The sequence below is a fragment of the Malus sylvestris genome, chromosome 16, assembly GCF_916048215.2.
Source record: "Malus sylvestris chromosome 16, drMalSylv7.2, whole genome shotgun sequence".
Classification (NCBI taxonomy): domain Eukaryota; kingdom Viridiplantae; phylum Streptophyta; class Magnoliopsida; order Rosales; family Rosaceae; genus Malus; species Malus sylvestris.
The window spans coordinates 1786942-1805208 of NC_062275.1; the positions used below are offsets into that span (position 1 = coordinate 1786942).

The following is an 18267-nucleotide window of genomic DNA, read 5'->3' on the forward strand; positions in this document are numbered from 1 at the left end:
TGGTGCAAATAGCGGGCGCATTACAAACTGACATAGCCTATAAGCAGGACATTAGAAGTGTTTTAGTATATTCGCTACTATTTGGTACAAGGTCACATTAAACTCGCCCTAAAGATTAGTATTTTAGCTTCAGAAACGAAACAATAATAGGCTCATTTAGAAGTACGTTTAAAAGACTTAAAACGCTTTTGAGAAAATGTCTTTGAATTTCAAAACCAATTCAAATGCTTCCTACAAAAAGCATCAGTTAATGCTTAGAAGCACTTCAAATGCTCTTCCAAGATTGACTATACTAAGAATTGGCTTCACACATATTTTCTTTAAAAGCGCATTCAGTCATTTAAAAGCACTTTCCAAAAAAACTCATCAAATCTATCACTAAGACTAGAAGCTTAAAAAGCGCACTAATGTCCCACTTATTACACAAAGAGAGTGGGTTCGACGTTTCAATCAACACTAATCATAGAGAAATTCCACGAGACAAATCATCTTCATCGGCGTAAAGTCTGCTACTAAAAATTTGAAAGCTACTGCTCTCACTTGCGACTGTCGACAAACAGGCGGTGGACACGGTGGATTCGGCACCACTGCCTAAGCTGGACCATAGTGGGAAGATTTGGCCGCATGGTTATTGCCAAAATAAACCCACAAATTGCGAGCTAAGACATGATGTTTGCATCAAAAAATCTGTTTCATGATACCTCATTGGAAAATACTGTTCTACATTCCAACTCACACAACACACAACCACATGATTTGATGATTTCGACTGTGACTGGAAACACCACAAGTGACCACAAACGCAAACACGTTTAAAATGAAACTCAAGAACCCATTAACTTCAAACTCGGATTCTTTCAGTCATTCGTTTCACATGCAACGAAGATTGACATAACTAAATTATACCGTTTCTAGGTAACAAAACCATACATAGCATATACACATCCATTGTTTAGTGTCTGGAATGGATTGATAACACACTGTATTCAACATATGTTTTGAAACGAAAATTCAGTCACTTCTACCCTAAGAATTGTCCAATACAACACAATCCTATGCACCAATCAAATCCATAATGTAAACCATATGAAATGCATTATAAACTGGAAATGCTTCCTTAATGAACAGATGCTGACACATTTGACTAAGAAACTGAACGAATTCGAGCAAAGAAAGCAAGGAAAAGGCTAACTACTATGAAATCCATATCCAATCGCTACTTTTGCATATGTTTGGCAACACTCAACCAACTTTTGCAACAAAGACAACGTGAAACGATCCATGTTTGGAAGCAATGGCAAGTTCACTAATATCCAACAAAGATGATACAAATTGTCTCTACCATTTCAAAACGAAATTTAGTTCATAATTTCATGTGACGAAAATCCAATCCAAACAGAAGATGGAAAAATAAATAGATAAAGATGCTTCCAAATTAGTTAATTAAAAAGAAAACTAACATCCCATTAGAACTTCCCAATCCACTGTTTCATCAGCCACATCTGACCGTCAAGTTTTTCTGATGACTCAATCGTGGAGAGTGCCCAAGATGTCTTCGTCCCTGTATAAATGGAACCTGCAAAACAACCAACCAACCAAAAACCCAAACAAAATATCATAAATCTCAGAAACCCTAATGCACTAAATTACACAAACAGGGCAGAAATTAGCACAAAAGACGTACTCTTTGTCACCAAGCTTCACTTGGGTGCCGCCATACTCGGGCAAAAGAACTGTATCGCCTTCCTTCACGGCCACCGGAATCAGATTCCCGGCCTTGTCCTTGGCTCCTGGTCCCACAGCTACCACCTTCCCTGAGTTTAGCTGCGCCGATTGGACCAATCAAAACCGTTAAAATTCAAATCAAGATAAAACCCTAAATACATTTACACCAAGCAAGAAGATGATATCATGAAATTTACCTTGGTGGAGGACTCGGGGAGGAGAATGCCGGCGGTGGTTTTGGAGGGCGGGATGATTTTCTCGATCAGGACGCGGTTGAGAGTTGGAATCAAACGCCTCGCCATTTGGGTGTCTGTTTCTGAAAACAGCGGAGCTACTGGCTTAGGGTTTTGGGGGAAGATGACGATTGCTGATGGTTTAAAGTGTGAGGGTTTGGAGAGGAGGGGACTGCTTGTTGATCAAGTTCGAGGGGATAGTGGAAGGTTCTAGGTCTTAGGGTTTTTGGGGTTTTTAGGGTTTTAGGCGTTCGGTGCTGTGGGTCTGGGTCTGATATTGGAGGTCGGGCCTTTGTTTAGTAATGTAAATAGTCCCATGCTTAGGCCTTGCATGGTAATGAAAATAGCCCAATACTTTTAGGCCTTGTTCGTACTTTTGAGTTTGGTTTCAGTGTTTGATCAAAAGATAATGTTAAAGAGACCAAATTTTTAAACAAAGCTCAAGTTCATGAGTTCGAGTTACTTTGGAATTTAGGGTTTAGTCCGAGTCATACGTAAGCCCACAAACAAAAGTTAAGACCCATGTTCATTTTAATTGGATAAGTAGGATCCAATCCGACTCACCAAACAAGCCCCTGTATGTTACGGAAATGGAACCTATAAAATTTGATACATATCTCTTATATTTTGGTTGTATCCAACCAAAGTATCGGATTTGTATATATTTATTATAATCATCATCTCAGCAGTGATTGTATTAATACATAATATTCACATAAATTAAATTAATCGTTAAATGATTATTATATTAAATACATGTAAGTATTGTGGCCAATTCTCATTGTCTCGTTCTTAAACTGAACGTTTAAGTTATAGGTATGTGATCGGTTTGCCCTCCCCATCCTTATCCTCACATAATCTCATTCCCATTCTCCGTTCCATTCACCATCGGAAATTCCCCATTAAAAACCCGTTTGGGAATCGAAGAACAGATCACTATAAGCAGTAAGTGGAAGAGTCGATCATGGTGCCTTTATTAGAAAACAATGTGAGGAACTTTTGAGTCTATTCCTTCGAAAAGATACCTCATTTAGGCTTGACAGGCAACTAAAGTTTATCAACATTATCATGCACAGCAGCACAAGTCATTACAACCTCACAACCTGACCGACACAAGAATTCCAGGCCACACCTAATGCTCATGGTCACTTCGATCAATCTGCAGCTAAAAGTACTTCATGCATGTAAACTTTTCCACCACTTATTTGTTTTGTACGAAAACAAAAAAATATATATAAAGGACCATAAACTTTATGACTATATAATGGTTGACATACATTATGTCCCCATAAGCATTCTGCAATCCCATTGGTCATTGGCCATGCCACCTCCATGCATACGTGATAGGGTTCGGCGGTTCCCACTGAAAGGGAAGGAGCACATATATTTGCTTTTTAGGACCATCCCATCTTTCCAGAAAATTTGATCCATGCTTTGTTATCTTGCAAAGACATGCAACTTTTTTTTTTCAGTGTGTGGAGTGTGGTGCTTATGATTTTCATGCAGATCCTTAGCTTTATTTATTGTTCTCCTCCCCGATCAGAATGTTTGGGATGAGTTGCGTGTACAGTTTGTATTTATATTGTTCAAAGGGGATATGGATGAACATGAACCATTCAACATTGCTTTAATGAAATAGAAAGCCGAACCCACCACTGCCACAGAGAGCTGGACATGATATGCTACCTAAAATTTAGGGTTTTAAACAATCAAAGCACTCTAGCAAAGATAAGACCCAATTTAACACGACTTCATCACAAGCAATGTCATTCATAACCTTTCAAAAGCAAATTTAATTGGAACTTGTTAGATTTCCGTATTTTATCTTATATTTAAGTTGCTCTAATGGTCCATTATAAAATGACAATAACTACAACAACAAAGTCTTATCTTACTAAGTGGGTTCATTGTATGAATCCTAGAACGTCATTGTGCTCAATTTTCCGTCAACTCTTCCGTTAATTTCAAGTACCATATATTTTCTTAGAATATGTTTCCAAGTCTTCTTAGGTCTTCCTTACCCGTTTTGCCCTGAGCCTTTGTCTCATAATCATATATTCTAACCGGAGCATTTATAGGTCTTTGGTTCACATGTCCAAATCACCTTACCTGATTTTCTCTTATCTTATCTTCAATTATGGTCACTCCTACTTTACCTCAGATATCCTTGTTCTTAATCATATCCTTTCTTGTGTGCCCACAAATCTAACGAAGCATTGGTAACGTAATCAAACTAATTAATCATCATCCAGTGTAATGACTTGTGAGGTCATTCACTTTCAACTGTACATGTTCCAATAACTTTGGTGACTCGTGGTATCTGAAGCTTCTTATGGCTAATAATGCTAGGGTTGGCTAAGAATCTTAATCGAGGGCTGGCTTAGCACACAAGATCACCGAAGGGCATTGAATAATATGGTATAGGAGAACCATATGGTGTGTTTGATGAACTAAAGCATGATGTTCAAAGTTTTTATAGGTGGAATCCACTCGGTTTCCATGTTGATCCATCTCCTTCAATGGTTTGACTGATGATGTGAGAATCCTGCAATACATCAATTTATGACATCAACGACTTAATTTAACAATTGAATGTACGTTGAAGAATTTAAAAGAAAATTAACGAATGAATATGAGACACTTAAAAGACAATATATTTAATGCAAGACTCCAAACTTAGATACAAGACGACAAACATATCTTAATGATTAACTAGTTTAGCATGCATCTAAATTTTTCCTCGTTTAAGAAATGAAAAATTAGAATTTTATCCCAACGCCAATTTATAGATATGTCACCTTCACACCTCTGTGTGCTGCCTTATTATAAGAGAAATTTTTCAGCGTGTTGAGAACACGGTCAATACATTAAGTAACATAATACAAGTGGATGGATACTTAAAAGGAAAATTTTTAACCATTTGTATTATGATACTTAGTATATCGAGCCGTGCTTCCGACCCGTTAAAATATTTCTCTTATCAGAAGATCCTGCACTCTCTTTTGAAGTGTACGTGGGTCCTCTCTGCGGAATTTACCTTTCAAAGTGATTAGTCAAATATGGAAAGTAAAACAACCTAAATGTCAAGTGGACGTGCCGGAGTGGTTATCGGGCATGACTAGAAATCATGTGGGCTCTGCCCGCGCAGGTTCGAATCCTGCCGTCCACGTTTTTATTTTCTTTATTGTCGTTTTTAATTTTTTTTTGTTGGTGTCTTTAGTAAGAATTAAGAATTCCTTCATTCCCTCTCAAATTATTTTTCTCCACAACAGTTGTAAAATTGTTGTTTTAATTAAATGTTCTCCAAAACGTGATGTTAAGGATTTATTCCATACCCATTTAATTTTTTTTTTCAAATGGAGGGTATTTGGATGTTGCTGTTGATTTTTTAACTATATATCTATTTTGTATCGTTGATTTTTTTATGTTGTTTTACTTTTTACACACCCATTTTTCGCTTTCGCACACCTCTCTTCATTTTTGACCGTTAGATCAATGAATTAAAAACGATCAAATAACATAAATTAACAGAAGGTGTGTGAGAAGTAAAAATTGGTGTGAATAATACCACCCACACCCCTTTTTCATATAAAACGATATCTTGCTAACATATTATACATTGTCGTTATTCATATTAGTCGAATCTGACTTTATCATCAATGGGTAGCTTACAAATAACGTAAAACGAACAATCCAACTTTGGGGTTAGTACTTGGTACTGATTAAGAACAATAGAGGGGAGACCCATGGAAAAGCTAGGTTTGCTTGTTCAGAATTCATCTCCACTTTATGTCGTACATTCACTTACCATTTTTTTGCCAAGTCTTTTTTAGCTATAATGTTCAAAGTTTTTGGCTATGATGAAAAAGTAGTAGGTTTCAATGTTTGAGGAAAAATTCAACATTATTCTCTGAGTTTAGTGCCACTTGAATCTCCCATAAATAATCGAAAGGTCCTACTTTTCTCTTTCAACTAAACCTTAATTTGCAAAGGTGTCTTTGGTATTCGGAATATTTCAGTGGTCGGGCTGCCTTTGTTCATTGGCATTTTCGTAGCCCCATAACTTGTAAAAAACGGAAGTTAATTAATTAAAAATTATGCGGTAAATGCTGAGCTAATTTTTCAAGCCATACATATAACTACGGGTTCTGAGCCGAAGCTTGCTTCAACCCTAAATTTTGGAATTTTCTATATTTGGTTCAGAAATTTATTTGATTGGTTATTTTGATATTTCTAAAACCTTACCCTTATTTTTTTGTTTCTTCATATGTTCTAATTGTTTTAGATTTCTGGGTTTTGTTATATTCCTTATTTTTAATGGTATAGTACTTCCTGGTTTTCTTTGGAAGCAACAAGGTTTTGACGATTCTTTATTTCTCTAGGGTTTGAATAACTGCACGTACGTTTCCCTGCATCTAGTTTCAGAGTAGGAATACTAATTAATCTGCCTCTGTATCGACAAGATATAGAGGGTGATTCCTGAGTTGGAATTAGTTCCTTGTATTTTAATGGAGAATTCAACAACTGCTAAAGCAGATTGTAGATTACTAGAATCGGAAGGCGAATTGCATCCAACCCGAGGAGGATGAATTTTGGTATGTGTTTCTAGAACCCTACTTTTTCTTCTGATAATTGTCCCGTGTTTTAATTAATTACTATTTTTTTTAATTTAGATTTTAGATTGGTGTTGTTGTTGGGAATTCTTTTATACTTTTCGGGAGGGAGAGTCTTTTGAGATTCGTAAATATTGAAAGAAATGAAGAAAGTATTTTCTTTTAGGGTTGTTTGGAAAATCTTAATAAACCAGATTAAGTCTGGATAATAGCTAGGGAATTATTAGTTAGTGCTCCTGTCAATGTTTCTTCTTGGTTAAATGAACTAACTTTCGGGTAAGGTCCTCAATTTTGAATAAAACATTTCTTGCAGATGTGCTAAAAAGAAAAAGAAAAATACTACATCAACCATACACAAACATTATAACAAACATGAAAAGTTTTCACGCTATAATTTGAATGAATTCGTAATACTACTTCATATCGTGCCAATGTGGCAAACAATAATTTTCCGTAATAGATGCAAAGAACAAGGCACGGTCTCAAAACAATCAGGTAGATTCAACCACATATAATATTATATAATTATATTTTGGCTCATCCTCCATAAATATTCCTTCTGGCAAATCCATGCAAATTTTTATAAAATGGCAAATAAATTTCTATTTTTTTTTGGAAGGGGCAAATAAAATTATGTGCCTTATATTCCAATCTCCATAGGTCTGAAATCCTCTCTGCCATAGATGATATTTGATTAATATATATGCAATGAACCCTATGAAAAAAAATAACTTGAGTAGGAATTAGTTATAGAAGTGCTTATGGTTTTAACTATTAAATTGCAACATCAAAAAATTATGACAGGGAATATGACCCGTTCATCAAAACCATAATCTCAAAGTCATGACAAATTAGATTCCAACGCCTTTATTATGAGCTACTTTGATTCTATTCATACAAAATTTTGAAGCACACAAAGAATATCAAGCTAGCTATCACTCGATCTCGTGAATCTTTTGTTAAGTAAACATTATTGAACCCTAAATCCTAAGTCTTCAACTTAACTAGTATCTTTGGGTGATGAATTAGGTTATGGTAAAACTTTGATATCTTAATTTTACATACTTCTTAAGTTGTAATTATCACTTTTTATTTCTTGGTCCAATTGTCATGAAGACTTAAACCCAAATTTGGTTGTTCTGGGCAATCACGAAAGCAAGGTCTTCCTCCCTCCTTCTCACGGTTTGCAGATTTTATTTACTTACGAATATTTACAATCTATGTCATCATTCATATCATCTATGAACTCCACATCACTTTTAATTAGTACCATAGGATGTTATATGTATATACACATACATTTTGCTAGTCTCGACCAAAAAACACGTGATATTGTCCTCATCTCCTATAGTTTCTTTCGAGCACAAATTAAGTTGGCTCTTGCAGGTTTGTGTTTTCAGTGGAAATCTCATAGCTGTCGACTGTAGTTTACAGTTAAACCATTCACTTATCGAAACAAATATTTAAACTGCAGGTATAAAATATCGATGATATCGGAAATATCGGTAGTTAAAAAACACGGAAATTTCGATGGAAATATCGGGATATTATCGATATCGATAAAAAATTGAATAAAAACCACGAAAATTGTAAGAAAAACTTAGAAATTTTTATTAAAACTTTGCAGGATATTTTTTTAGTTAATTATCTATTAGTTTATCACAAAAATTGAAAGGAAATGCATTGCATGATAGATATAACTGATTTAAGTTGATTATATAGCAAGCTGACAAACATTGTGAGTGTAGAAAATATGTAGTAATTAATGAAAGAAGTTTAAACATACCATAATCATTTATATATAATGAATTAGTACAATATTTTACACTTTATACATTGCATGGTAAGATACATAAGTGACTTAGCAAGGTCTAAAATATCGATGGTATCGGAAATATCAGTAGTCCAAAAACACAGAAATATCAGGATATTATAGATATTTTAGACCATGCACTTACCTAAATGTCCTTAATTACATTCCAAAGCTCTAGCAAATATCTGTCTTAAAGTTAGTAGGACTGAAACTAAAGGTGATTGATGTTTTTACTTAAAGATAGACCTTACTTTTGGGTAAAAGAAAATGGAATAAATCTGACAGAACGTATTGAATTCTTTTTTTTGGCAGAAGAGACGAATATGGAGTTTTTTGCATCATATTGTGGCACGTCATCACTGGAACCATGTTCTTGACCGAGCTTATTTACCCGAAATTAAGTTAAAGACAAAAATAACGTAATTGGGTTTAGTAAAGTCAGTTAGGTCATTATTCTTTCTGCATTCGATTTGAAATCCCACTCCACATAAGTTAGGTTGCAGTCGGATTTAGAATCCTCTCTCCGTAAAATAGATTAGAAAATCACACGAACCTGAAAGTTTATGCAAAGCCAAACAATTTGAGGATAATAGGCTGCTGATCCTGATTAGAACAAGCAACCGATATATGCATACAGCAACACCGACTCTCTTCTTCTCCTCTCTCTCTCTCTTTGAGAGATTTGAAAGTTTGTAACTTCTGTGTCTGCATTCAACATGGCCAGCAGCTGCTGCAACCGTCCACATAAAATTCATAAACAGTTTTGGACAAATGTGCACAATTATTAACACACTTTCGTCTTCCACCGCATAATTATTTCTACAAACTGATGATATTCAAGAACACAGAGAATATCCCTCAGAATATTACCTCTCCATCATCTTCCCGAGCCAATCACAGTACTCTTACTCATCCAATCAGTCCCAACCCTAAATTTGCATGGCACGCTCCTTTATGTGAAGTTCTTCAATGTCCATCAATCGTTTTCCCTTCAAAATTAAAGCACTTGTGCATATATACATATATACAGATTGATAGATACACATACAGATATACGGGTAATGGGCAGTGAGAGGTATTTGTCTTTCAATCATCAGGTCTAGTACCTTTCGGCAATATTTTCTACTTTCGTAAGCTTTCCTTTTTTTCATATCCTTCCTCCTCTATTCTTTTTGCAGATTCCCCCCCTTTTTTTCTTTTTTTTATTCTTTGACCACCCACTAGCCTAGCTTAAATGTATATATATGTGCAGGTGGTGAGTGATAGAGTCTTAGAGATAGGTGAGTGATTAATTAGAGATAATTAAACATCATGAGTGTCTTGTCATCAGCAGTAATTATAAAGAGTTGTGGGGGCTGGTAGTAGTAATTTGTTTCGTAGCGGTCCTTTGGAGAAAGTTGATTGATGGGAGAAGTCTCCCATGATAAAAGAGAGGATTGCTGCTCTCCCACAAGGATTAACATCCAGGAGCAGCAGCCCACCACGGACATGCAGCAGCAGCACCACCACCACTGCATGGAAATCCCAATGGGGATGGAGTTGCACAAAGTGGTTGCCCCGCCTTACAGAAGCACTTTTCATAAGCTGCTGGCCAAACTCAAGGAAACCTTCTTTCCAGATGATCCTCTCTACCAATTCAAAGGTCAGCCACCAAAGAAAAAATGGATTCTTGGAGCTCAGTATGTCTTTCCAATCCTTGAGTGGGGCCCCAATTACAGCTTCAAGCTCCTCAAATCAGACATCGTTTCTGGTGTCACCATTGCCAGTTTAGCCATCCCTCAGGTAGTTCAATCATTAGAACTTAATCTTTACTTTTACTTTTGATTTCAACATATATGTGTTAGGCTAGTTGACCAGGACACATTAAGCCGGTTCGGGTACATTTGTTTAGGCCTGTTGGTCAGGATAATGTTTAAGCCGGTCGGCGAGGTCAGTGTCTTAAGTCGGTTTGTCTGGTCAGTCTGTTAGCCTAGTAGGCCAAGATAATGTCTCAGGCCGATTGGCCTGAATGGCGTCTTAGTCCATTTGGCTAAGACAGTGCGTTAGCTCCTCGTATCCGAGTTTGAATTGCTTTCCCGAAAATTAAATTAATTCAAAAAACATAATATCGCCTCATCAACAACCCTTTTTTTTCCTTTTTCTACAGGGAATCAGTTATGCTAAGCTTGCGAATCTACCTCCGATTGTGGGTCTCTGTGAGTAATTTATTTCTGGTATTTCTTTACATATTCATACGTATCGACTGAAGTTTCTTCACCCCTTCTCACAATTTTTACTTCTGTTGCATTTGTAAATTGTTGTAATGGAATTTGTAGATTCCAGCTTCGTTCCTCCTTTGCTGTATGCTATCCTTGGAAGCTCAAAGGATCTTGCAGTAGGACCTGTTTCCATTGCTTCCCTAATCATGGGATCAATGCTCATGCAAGAAGTATCTCCCACCAAAGAACCCGACTTGTTCCTCCAACTTGCCTTCACTTCAACCTTCTTTAGTGGCATCCTCCAAGCTTCTCTAGGTTTATTAAGGTAATTAATCCCCCTCCTAATTTTTGAGACAATCGATACTGGGGAGGGGGAATCAAACCTGAAAGTTTAGAGTCAGGGTTGAATGCTCTTAACCAACTGAGCTGCTATGGTTTTGTATTTTTGTTTCCGAGAACCCGAAAATGATTCAAGATTGATGTGTGCAGGCTTGGATTTATAATCGATTTTCTTTCAAAGGCTACTCTAATTGGTTTCATGGCCGGAGCTGCTGTGATAGTCTCTCTGCAACAGCTTAAGAGTCTCCTTGGAATCATACATTTCACCAAGAAAATGGCAATCATCCCTGTCCTTAGCTCTGTTTTTCATGAAAGAAAGGAGGTAATTAATTACATTTAAACAGTGATTACTCTGTGAATAAAGTGTTTGGCCTTTCCTCGGTAATAACTATCAATCATATATTATTTAAAGGGTGATGCTATAGAGCGACCAATTTTTTTGATCATTTTTATAAATTACAAGATACGATGGTTGATAGTTATATTCATTTTTTAAATACGAGCTCAACCATCAATTACTATATCATGTGTTTTGCAAAAAATGATCTAAAAATTTCATCTTCCTATATACATTTTCTATATATTAATCATATTTTGTGTCATTTTGTTCTGTTCTTGAACTAATAATTTGGGTGCTTTTATGTTCAGTGGTCATGGCAAACCATTTTAATGGGCGTTTGCTTCCTTGTGCTGCTCCTAATCGCAAGACACGTTGTATGTTCTCCTTTCCACTTTTGTCTTAAAACTTGTCTTCTTCTCAGATATTTGATTGGTAGTATCACAATTAATCACACATTGTCATGTTAGAAAATTTTAAACTGGCATGACAACATATTATTTCCATGCGCATCGCTACCGTGACATTTTGTTAACTTGATTAAGTAAATCATTAACATCAATTTGTGATTGTTATAACAACATTTTCTCTTCATTTTAGCATTAAGTGAGATAAAAAATAAATAATTGAAATTAAAAATAAAAGATTTAAAAGTTGTGAAAATCAAATTTAACGGCTAAAACATTAACATTGAAACCAAATCCGTTGTAACAGTTCAAACTTCAAAGTCAATGATGCGATTTTCAAATGTGTTTTATGATGATATTGGATTGGTGTGCGTTATTTTACCCACTCCACTATGATTTCAGTTGATCAAATGGTCACACACCTCTGCAATTTGCAAACAAATACCTTATTCAAATTCTTGTATTCGAATGTCACCGTGGTGGTGTCTCTGTTACACGTAAGTCTGTCTCGAGTAGAAAAACTGACAATTTGATTAACCTTCACATTGGGTTGCGTGCCATGGAATGCAGAGCATAAAGAAGCCAAAGCTGTTCTGGGTCTCAGCTGGAGCCCCTCTGGTGTCTGTGATCATCTCCACTGTGATTGTCTTTGCATTCAAAGCCGATCGCCATGGCATCAGTGTGGTAAGTTGTTTGCTTGCTCGGACCCACACTCCACCATCCATATCTGGACCCACACCAAATTCTAAGATGTTGACTTTCTTGGATTTTTATGTGTTGGCAGATTGGAGAACTACAGAAAGGACTGAACCCACCATCATGGAACGTGTTGGTCTTCCATGGATCCCATCTTGCACTTGCAATCAAGACTGGGATTGTCACTGGCATTATTGCCCTCACTGTAAGTTAAAACCTCTGTATCATTGTAACCAACAAAATGTAGCAATACAGTTTTTACGATTTTGATTGGTTTGACTGATTGATTTTTGCATCAAATTTGTAGGAAGGTATTGCAGTAGGAAGAACTTTTGCTAATATAAGAGAATACAGAGTGGATGGCAACAAGGAGATGATAGCAATTGGGATCATGAACGTTGTTGGCTCCACCACTTCCTGCTATATTACAACAGGTTCACATTCATTGATTATAGATCACAAATTAATAATATCCAACTAAAAGACGCTATTCAGACTCTCTCGAAAACAAGTGCACTTGGACTTGTTGATACCTGTAATATTTTATCTTCGTTGTGTTATACTAGGTCGAAAACTACAACGTGAGTTTTATGGCAAAAATTACAAGTGTCAGCAAGCTCAAGTGAGACTTGCTTTCGAGAGAGTCTGAATAGCAATCTTCTTTCCATTTACAAAAATTCTAGAAAAGACCGACCCATAGCATAGATTATTAAGTGAATAAACGGCTGGATGTGAGGTCAAATATCAAAACCTAGGAATCCAACGACCAAAAATCTCGATGCATACTATGCTTAGGTCCAGAGTAGAAAACCCTAGAATTTGATAACAATGTTTTTATTTTGATGATGGATTTCAGGATCATTCTCAAGGTCAGCGGTGAATCACAATGCTGGAGCAAAGACAGCAATGTCGAACATAGTAATGTCGCTGACAGTTATGGTGACACTGCTGTTTCTGATGCCTCTGTTCCATTACACTCCCAATGTAATTCTGGGTGCAATTATCGTGACTGCTGTGGTCGGCCTCATTGATGTCCCAGCTGCTTACCACATATGGAAGATCGACAAATATGACTTCCTTGTCTTGATCTGTGCCTTCTTGGGAGTCATCTTTCTCTCTGTCCAACAAGGCCTCGCCATAGCGGTAACTAAACAAACAATAAACCGTAATTATTTTATTAAGAACTGGTTGTAAGAAAAGAGACTATAAGCCGCATGTAAACCGCAGTTTAGTGCGCAGCGATTGTTTGTTTAGCGTCCCTCCGAATATATTTCTTATAAGTTTGTTGCCGGTTTGGTTTGTGCATATTTTCCGATGTAACCCTAATGATAGGTAATTTGACGATATGAACAGGTTGGGATATCGGTTTTCAAGGTTTTGCTGCAAGTGACCAGGCCGAGGACGGTGGTGTTGGGAAACATACCGGGAACGGAAGTATTCAGAGACCTGCACCAGTACAAGGAATCGGCAGTGAGTGTGCCTGGTTTCCTAATCATACTCATCGAAGCTGCCATCAACTTTGCCAACACCACTTATCTCAATGAAAGGATTTTGAGATGGATAGAAGAAGAAGGTGACGGGAACAAGGTTTCAAACATTAGATTTGTTGTTATAGATATGTCAGGTAAAGTTTGCTAATCTTGAGCATCAACTCTCTCCTCTTTCAAAGACAAGCTTACATCGCTCGGATGTCACGACATTCCAAACCAATCACGCACTCTAGTGCGCTTTAACTTTTCAACTTGGCAGTGCGTTATTGGCTTGAAATGTCGACACAGTGACATACCTGTTGCATGAAGGTTCTTCCCGCCAATTGGGTATCTCACATTTTACAAAGCCGACAGTTAAAACGGCTCCTTTGTGTCTCTTTTTTTTTTCAGCTGTGAGCACAATCGACACAACTGGGATCACGCTTTTCACAGATATAAGGAAATCAATCCGAAAGAAGGGGATTAAGGTAAGTTGGTTGATTTCATGTCTACATATACGTTGTTCTTGATTTGGATCTTAGGTACCGTAAAATTGACAGTAAATAATGAAATAATTATAGCTGGTGCTGGTAAATCCACTGGCGGAGGTGATGGACAAAATGCAGAAGGTGAATGACGGAGACGAAGAATTCATGCTTTACTTGTCCGTCGGAGAGGCAGTGGCTTCTCTGTCGATGGGAATGAAGAATTCAAACATGTACAATGAAGAAATGCAGGTCCATGATGCTCCCTAATTAATCTTTTAATTAAACCTAATTACTCCTAAATTCAGACAGCAAGATCCAAAATAACGAGAAGTTTTCAGATATATAAAATGAAGCAGCATTAAACGTTCCACGTTTTTGGGTGTCTTAATATTGTCAAGTAACCTGTAATTTTGTGTGTAAGTTTATTTTACGCTGCCGATCTTAAGCTCGAAAAAAAGAGAGGTAGGGCATCAAGTAGTTGATAGTCGGTACTCTATTTCCACGTCGAATCCCATAGTTTGTGTCTTTAACGTTCTGTATCACCATGTAGTTTTTGTGGGTCGTTCATTCCCTTAGCATAACTAAAGTTTTCTCCATAACTCAATACAATAGCATGTGTTTTTGTACACTAAACATGGAGCATTACTTGCTGGGCAAGTGATTTCTGCAAACTTATATGTAATCCGTAACTTATAGTTAAATTGAAATATCGCTCGAATAAAAAAACATATGAAGTACAACAGATTAGGTGTGAGATATGCATCAAACTATATCATAAAGACAGGTGCAATTGAGCTGGGCTTGAACGGGCCCAAGCCCAACTAGTCAGTGTCGTATCTATCCAATATTTATCGTATGACAACAGGCTCGCAAAGACAAAAACATTCTCCATCATATTTATCACAAGCACCACGCTGTTTTCTGCAACCTTAAAATCCTTTCAACGCCGAAGGCAACTTGTCAGGATTCATCTGGAAATATGCAGCAATGGCTATCAGAATGATGAGTATGATGACCCATAAGCTCAACACTCCTCCTGCAACCAAACCAAACAGAATTATGTCTCGTACTTTATGAACTCACCGTGCAACGACGTGAATGAACTCGTTACTCGTCCCACCATACAAAAGGTGTTTTCGGGTAGATATAATGGACTCAAAATTTCCCCTTTCAACTTTGAATTTATTCATCAAGTATCAAGAACTCAAGGAGGTCACCAAAACCGTGATGGTGTTTTAATTTCTAAGTTCCGTGATAGCATAAACAATGGAGTGTGTTGGAATTTGGTTGCTTATATCACTAGAGCCGTGATAGCATAAACCGTGATCGGCCTCCAAACATAGGTTTAGGTTAGGTTTTTATTTTTTTACCATGATGACTTTACTAGGTCGTAAGAGAAGTTCAACAATTTCCAAGAATAGCGTTAAGGATACGTTATTGAATTATCCCACAAAAAATTATGGTAGGCACTTACCATTTTTCTTCTTGTCCTCCTCAAGTGTGGACACCCTTGCACTTGAATCCAGGGATGCCGAAGCCAAAGCTCTGTATTTAAAACCACACACTTCACTAACAGTTCAAGGGGTAGAAGAAACATAAAGTTGAGACATTGTTTACCTTGAATCATGAGAGAAACTCAATGCAGTTACGAAGCCCATGTGTGCTTTCTTAACCACTTTATGAATCCGCATTCTGGTTGGATTTAATATCACAAGATCTCCACCAGTTGTCCCACTGCATTTTCATCAATCAAACGTGTTACTTTTCTCCTTTGTCCAGAAAATCAATGCAATTACTGTTAAAATGATGATCTCAAACGACACCATTTAAAGTCTCATTCAACACATTGCACTATATGAAAAGCATCTCGAAAAATGTTAAACAGTAAGCTTGTAATATAAATTTTACCATGCAAGGAGTTTTCCGTCAGCTGAAACATCAAAGGCGGAAATAATGTCTTTACTAATAGTCTTTGATCCAATCCTCTTCCAAGTGGTCGTGTTCCATGTTACAATGCTTCCCGATTTATCTATATTATACAATAGACAGATAAAAATAAATAACTCATGCAGAGGTAGAGCGAGAGCAGTTATCCAGAGAACAGATGAATTGTTTTTTATTTACCTGCAAAATATAAAATATGACCCCCATCATCAGTTACAGAAAATCTGCAACCGCAAAAGACTTCATCCTGCATGTATTATACTCATTCGTTACATTAAATGAAAAGCGTGAGGAACCTCTAATTCATATATAATGACCAAGTGGTCACACCAGAAAGGTAGGTTAAATGATTCACAACAATGCAGGGATATAGGTGTCAATGGCTCGATATACATTTTTTAGTTGGCATCCAATAAGCATACAACTAAATAGTAAATACGATGCATGCACCCAGGTCAATCTACAAAGTTAAAGATAATTTCAATCCACATAAAGTTGAAAACCAAATAGTTTTATCAGGAAAGAATTTCAGATATTGCTAACCTTTTCTGGTGGTAGAGAAGCTACAACGGTAGATGAAGTTACATCCCACACCCTACCAGGGCCTCTATCTCCTAAGGAGACGAGAAATTTCCCATCAGGGCTGCAAGAAAACCAAGCCAGATCATCAGCAACGACAATTTACAAATAAAAGACGTACAAAGTAAGTTTTTCAATACCGCCATTAATGCAAACCTGAAATCTAATTGCTTCATTGTGGTATGAGCTTTATCTTCGTCGAGAATAATCTCCATGCTAGGCCACTTGAAAACCCTTAATTTGCCATCCTGTACTGCACCAAATGAGAGCATCATTATACGGTATGCTATTCAACATCACATCTAAAAACAATCCAGAAAATGCAAATGTTGACACTAATACATTTCGACAAACACAATTGAAAGTTGAAACCAAACTAAAAAGGTGAAGGAGGAATGGAGGATCCATACCTCGCCTCCAGCAGCAAGCAAGGAACCGTCTTTGTCAAAAGCCAAGGCTAACTGTTGTCCAACATCTTGCAATTGCTCCAGCACTCTCTCAGACTGCCTCAAAGCCAGTTTAGGAACTTCGTTGCTTTCTTCCTCCAACTCAAACCACCTGCACAAGGAAATGAATTTGCATATATCCTACTGCTCATGAACCTAAATTGGCAATGTGCAGACTTTCATTTAAAAAAACATAGTAAATCTGAGCTGGATAAAGACCTGCAACTATCAGGGAAGGAGCAAACGAGACCGCTACCGGCGGGGTGAACCGCCATTCTATACGGCAAAGCAGAGCCGGTGTTGAGCTTAGCCACCTGAAAAATCAAACACCAAACACTCCAATTACAAAATTCAGGCACGCCACTTACATATATGCAAAAATTGGAAGGGTGGGATTGGGGATTGAAGTATTACCGGCTGGCTGGAGAGAGAAACGGAGGCGGGATCGAATTGGGCGACGACGATGGCGTTTGGGACGCCGCTGCGGCCCTCTCCGCCACCGCCGGAGAAAACGACGTGGTTTTGGTTGGAATCGAATTGGGCTAATTCAGTCTGGGTCTCAGTCTTCTGCGTCTGAGTCTCGGTTTCCTTTTTGTCGTCGCCGGCGTCGTCTTGATCCTGGTCGGGTCGTTTGGATTTGCCGAGGCCGGGGAGCCAAGCGGCGGCGTAGAAAGGGACTCCGTACTTGTGGTAGTTGTTGGGAAGGTCCATTGACAATTAGGGATTTATTTTCAGATCAGATCTCTCTCCCTTTCAGTGTAAGCGTAGGTGGTGAAGAATCAGATCACACTCGTTCACCCATCCATATCTGTTTTGGCGTTTGCTCCAAGTCCTTGTCTGAAAAAATCAGAGCCAAACTGAATAATATAATGTTTTTTTTTTAATATTTGATTTAGATTTGTTTTGGCGTTATTGTTAATGTTTTCACGGGTTCGATTTCTGATGCTAATAAATCATCATAAAATTTAAACTGTCGAAAC

The 18267-nt window shown here is 37.3% G+C and overlaps 3 protein-coding genes and 1 non-coding gene across 4 annotated transcripts; 2 read left to right on the top strand and 2 right to left on the bottom strand.

Annotated features, from left to right (window-relative positions):
• Positions 1 to 1284: 1284 nt before the first annotated feature.
• LOC126609060 (10 kDa chaperonin, mitochondrial-like) lies at positions 1285 to 2184 on the bottom strand. The gene is made up of 3 exons (XM_050277083.1): positions 1923 to 2184; positions 1685 to 1824; positions 1285 to 1576 (listed from the first exon to the last, which is right to left on the bottom strand). The coding sequence occupies exons 1-3, from the start codon at positions 2025 to 2027 to the stop codon at positions 1528 to 1530; spliced, it is 294 nt and encodes a 97-aa protein (XP_050133040.1). The 5' UTR covers positions 2028 to 2184; the 3' UTR covers positions 1285 to 1527.
• Positions 2185 to 5045: 2861 nt separating this feature from the next.
• On the top strand, positions 5046 to 5127 carry TRNAS-AGA (transfer RNA serine (anticodon AGA)). Its single transcript has one exon. It is a non-coding gene; the product is annotated as a tRNA-Ser (tRNA).
• Positions 5128 to 6264: 1137 nt separating this feature from the next.
• Positions 6265 to 14688, top strand: LOC126609054 (probable sulfate transporter 3.3). The gene is made up of 13 exons (XM_050277077.1): positions 6265 to 6553; positions 8697 to 10166; positions 10531 to 10579; positions 10700 to 10907; positions 11072 to 11243; positions 11570 to 11635; positions 12236 to 12349; positions 12450 to 12566; positions 12669 to 12795; positions 13218 to 13504; positions 13715 to 13985; positions 14242 to 14318; positions 14412 to 14688. Exons 2-13 carry the CDS (start codon positions 9789 to 9791, stop codon positions 14583 to 14585), a joined length of 2040 nt encoding a protein of 679 aa, XP_050133034.1. The 5' UTR covers positions 6265 to 6553; positions 8697 to 9788; the 3' UTR covers positions 14586 to 14688.
• A 326-nt stretch (positions 14689 to 15014) lies between these two features.
• On the bottom strand, positions 15015 to 18146 carry LOC126609056 (SEC12-like protein 2). Its single transcript, XM_050277079.1, has 10 exons — positions 17702 to 18146; positions 17507 to 17601; positions 17252 to 17399; positions 16998 to 17089; positions 16806 to 16905; positions 16443 to 16509; positions 16227 to 16347; positions 15936 to 16052; positions 15793 to 15863; positions 15015 to 15354 (listed from the first exon to the last, which is right to left on the bottom strand). Exons 1-10 carry the CDS (start codon positions 17996 to 17998, stop codon positions 15248 to 15250), a joined length of 1215 nt encoding a protein of 404 aa, XP_050133036.1. The 5' UTR covers positions 17999 to 18146; the 3' UTR covers positions 15015 to 15247.
• Between the last annotated feature and the right edge of the window lie 121 nt (positions 18147 to 18267).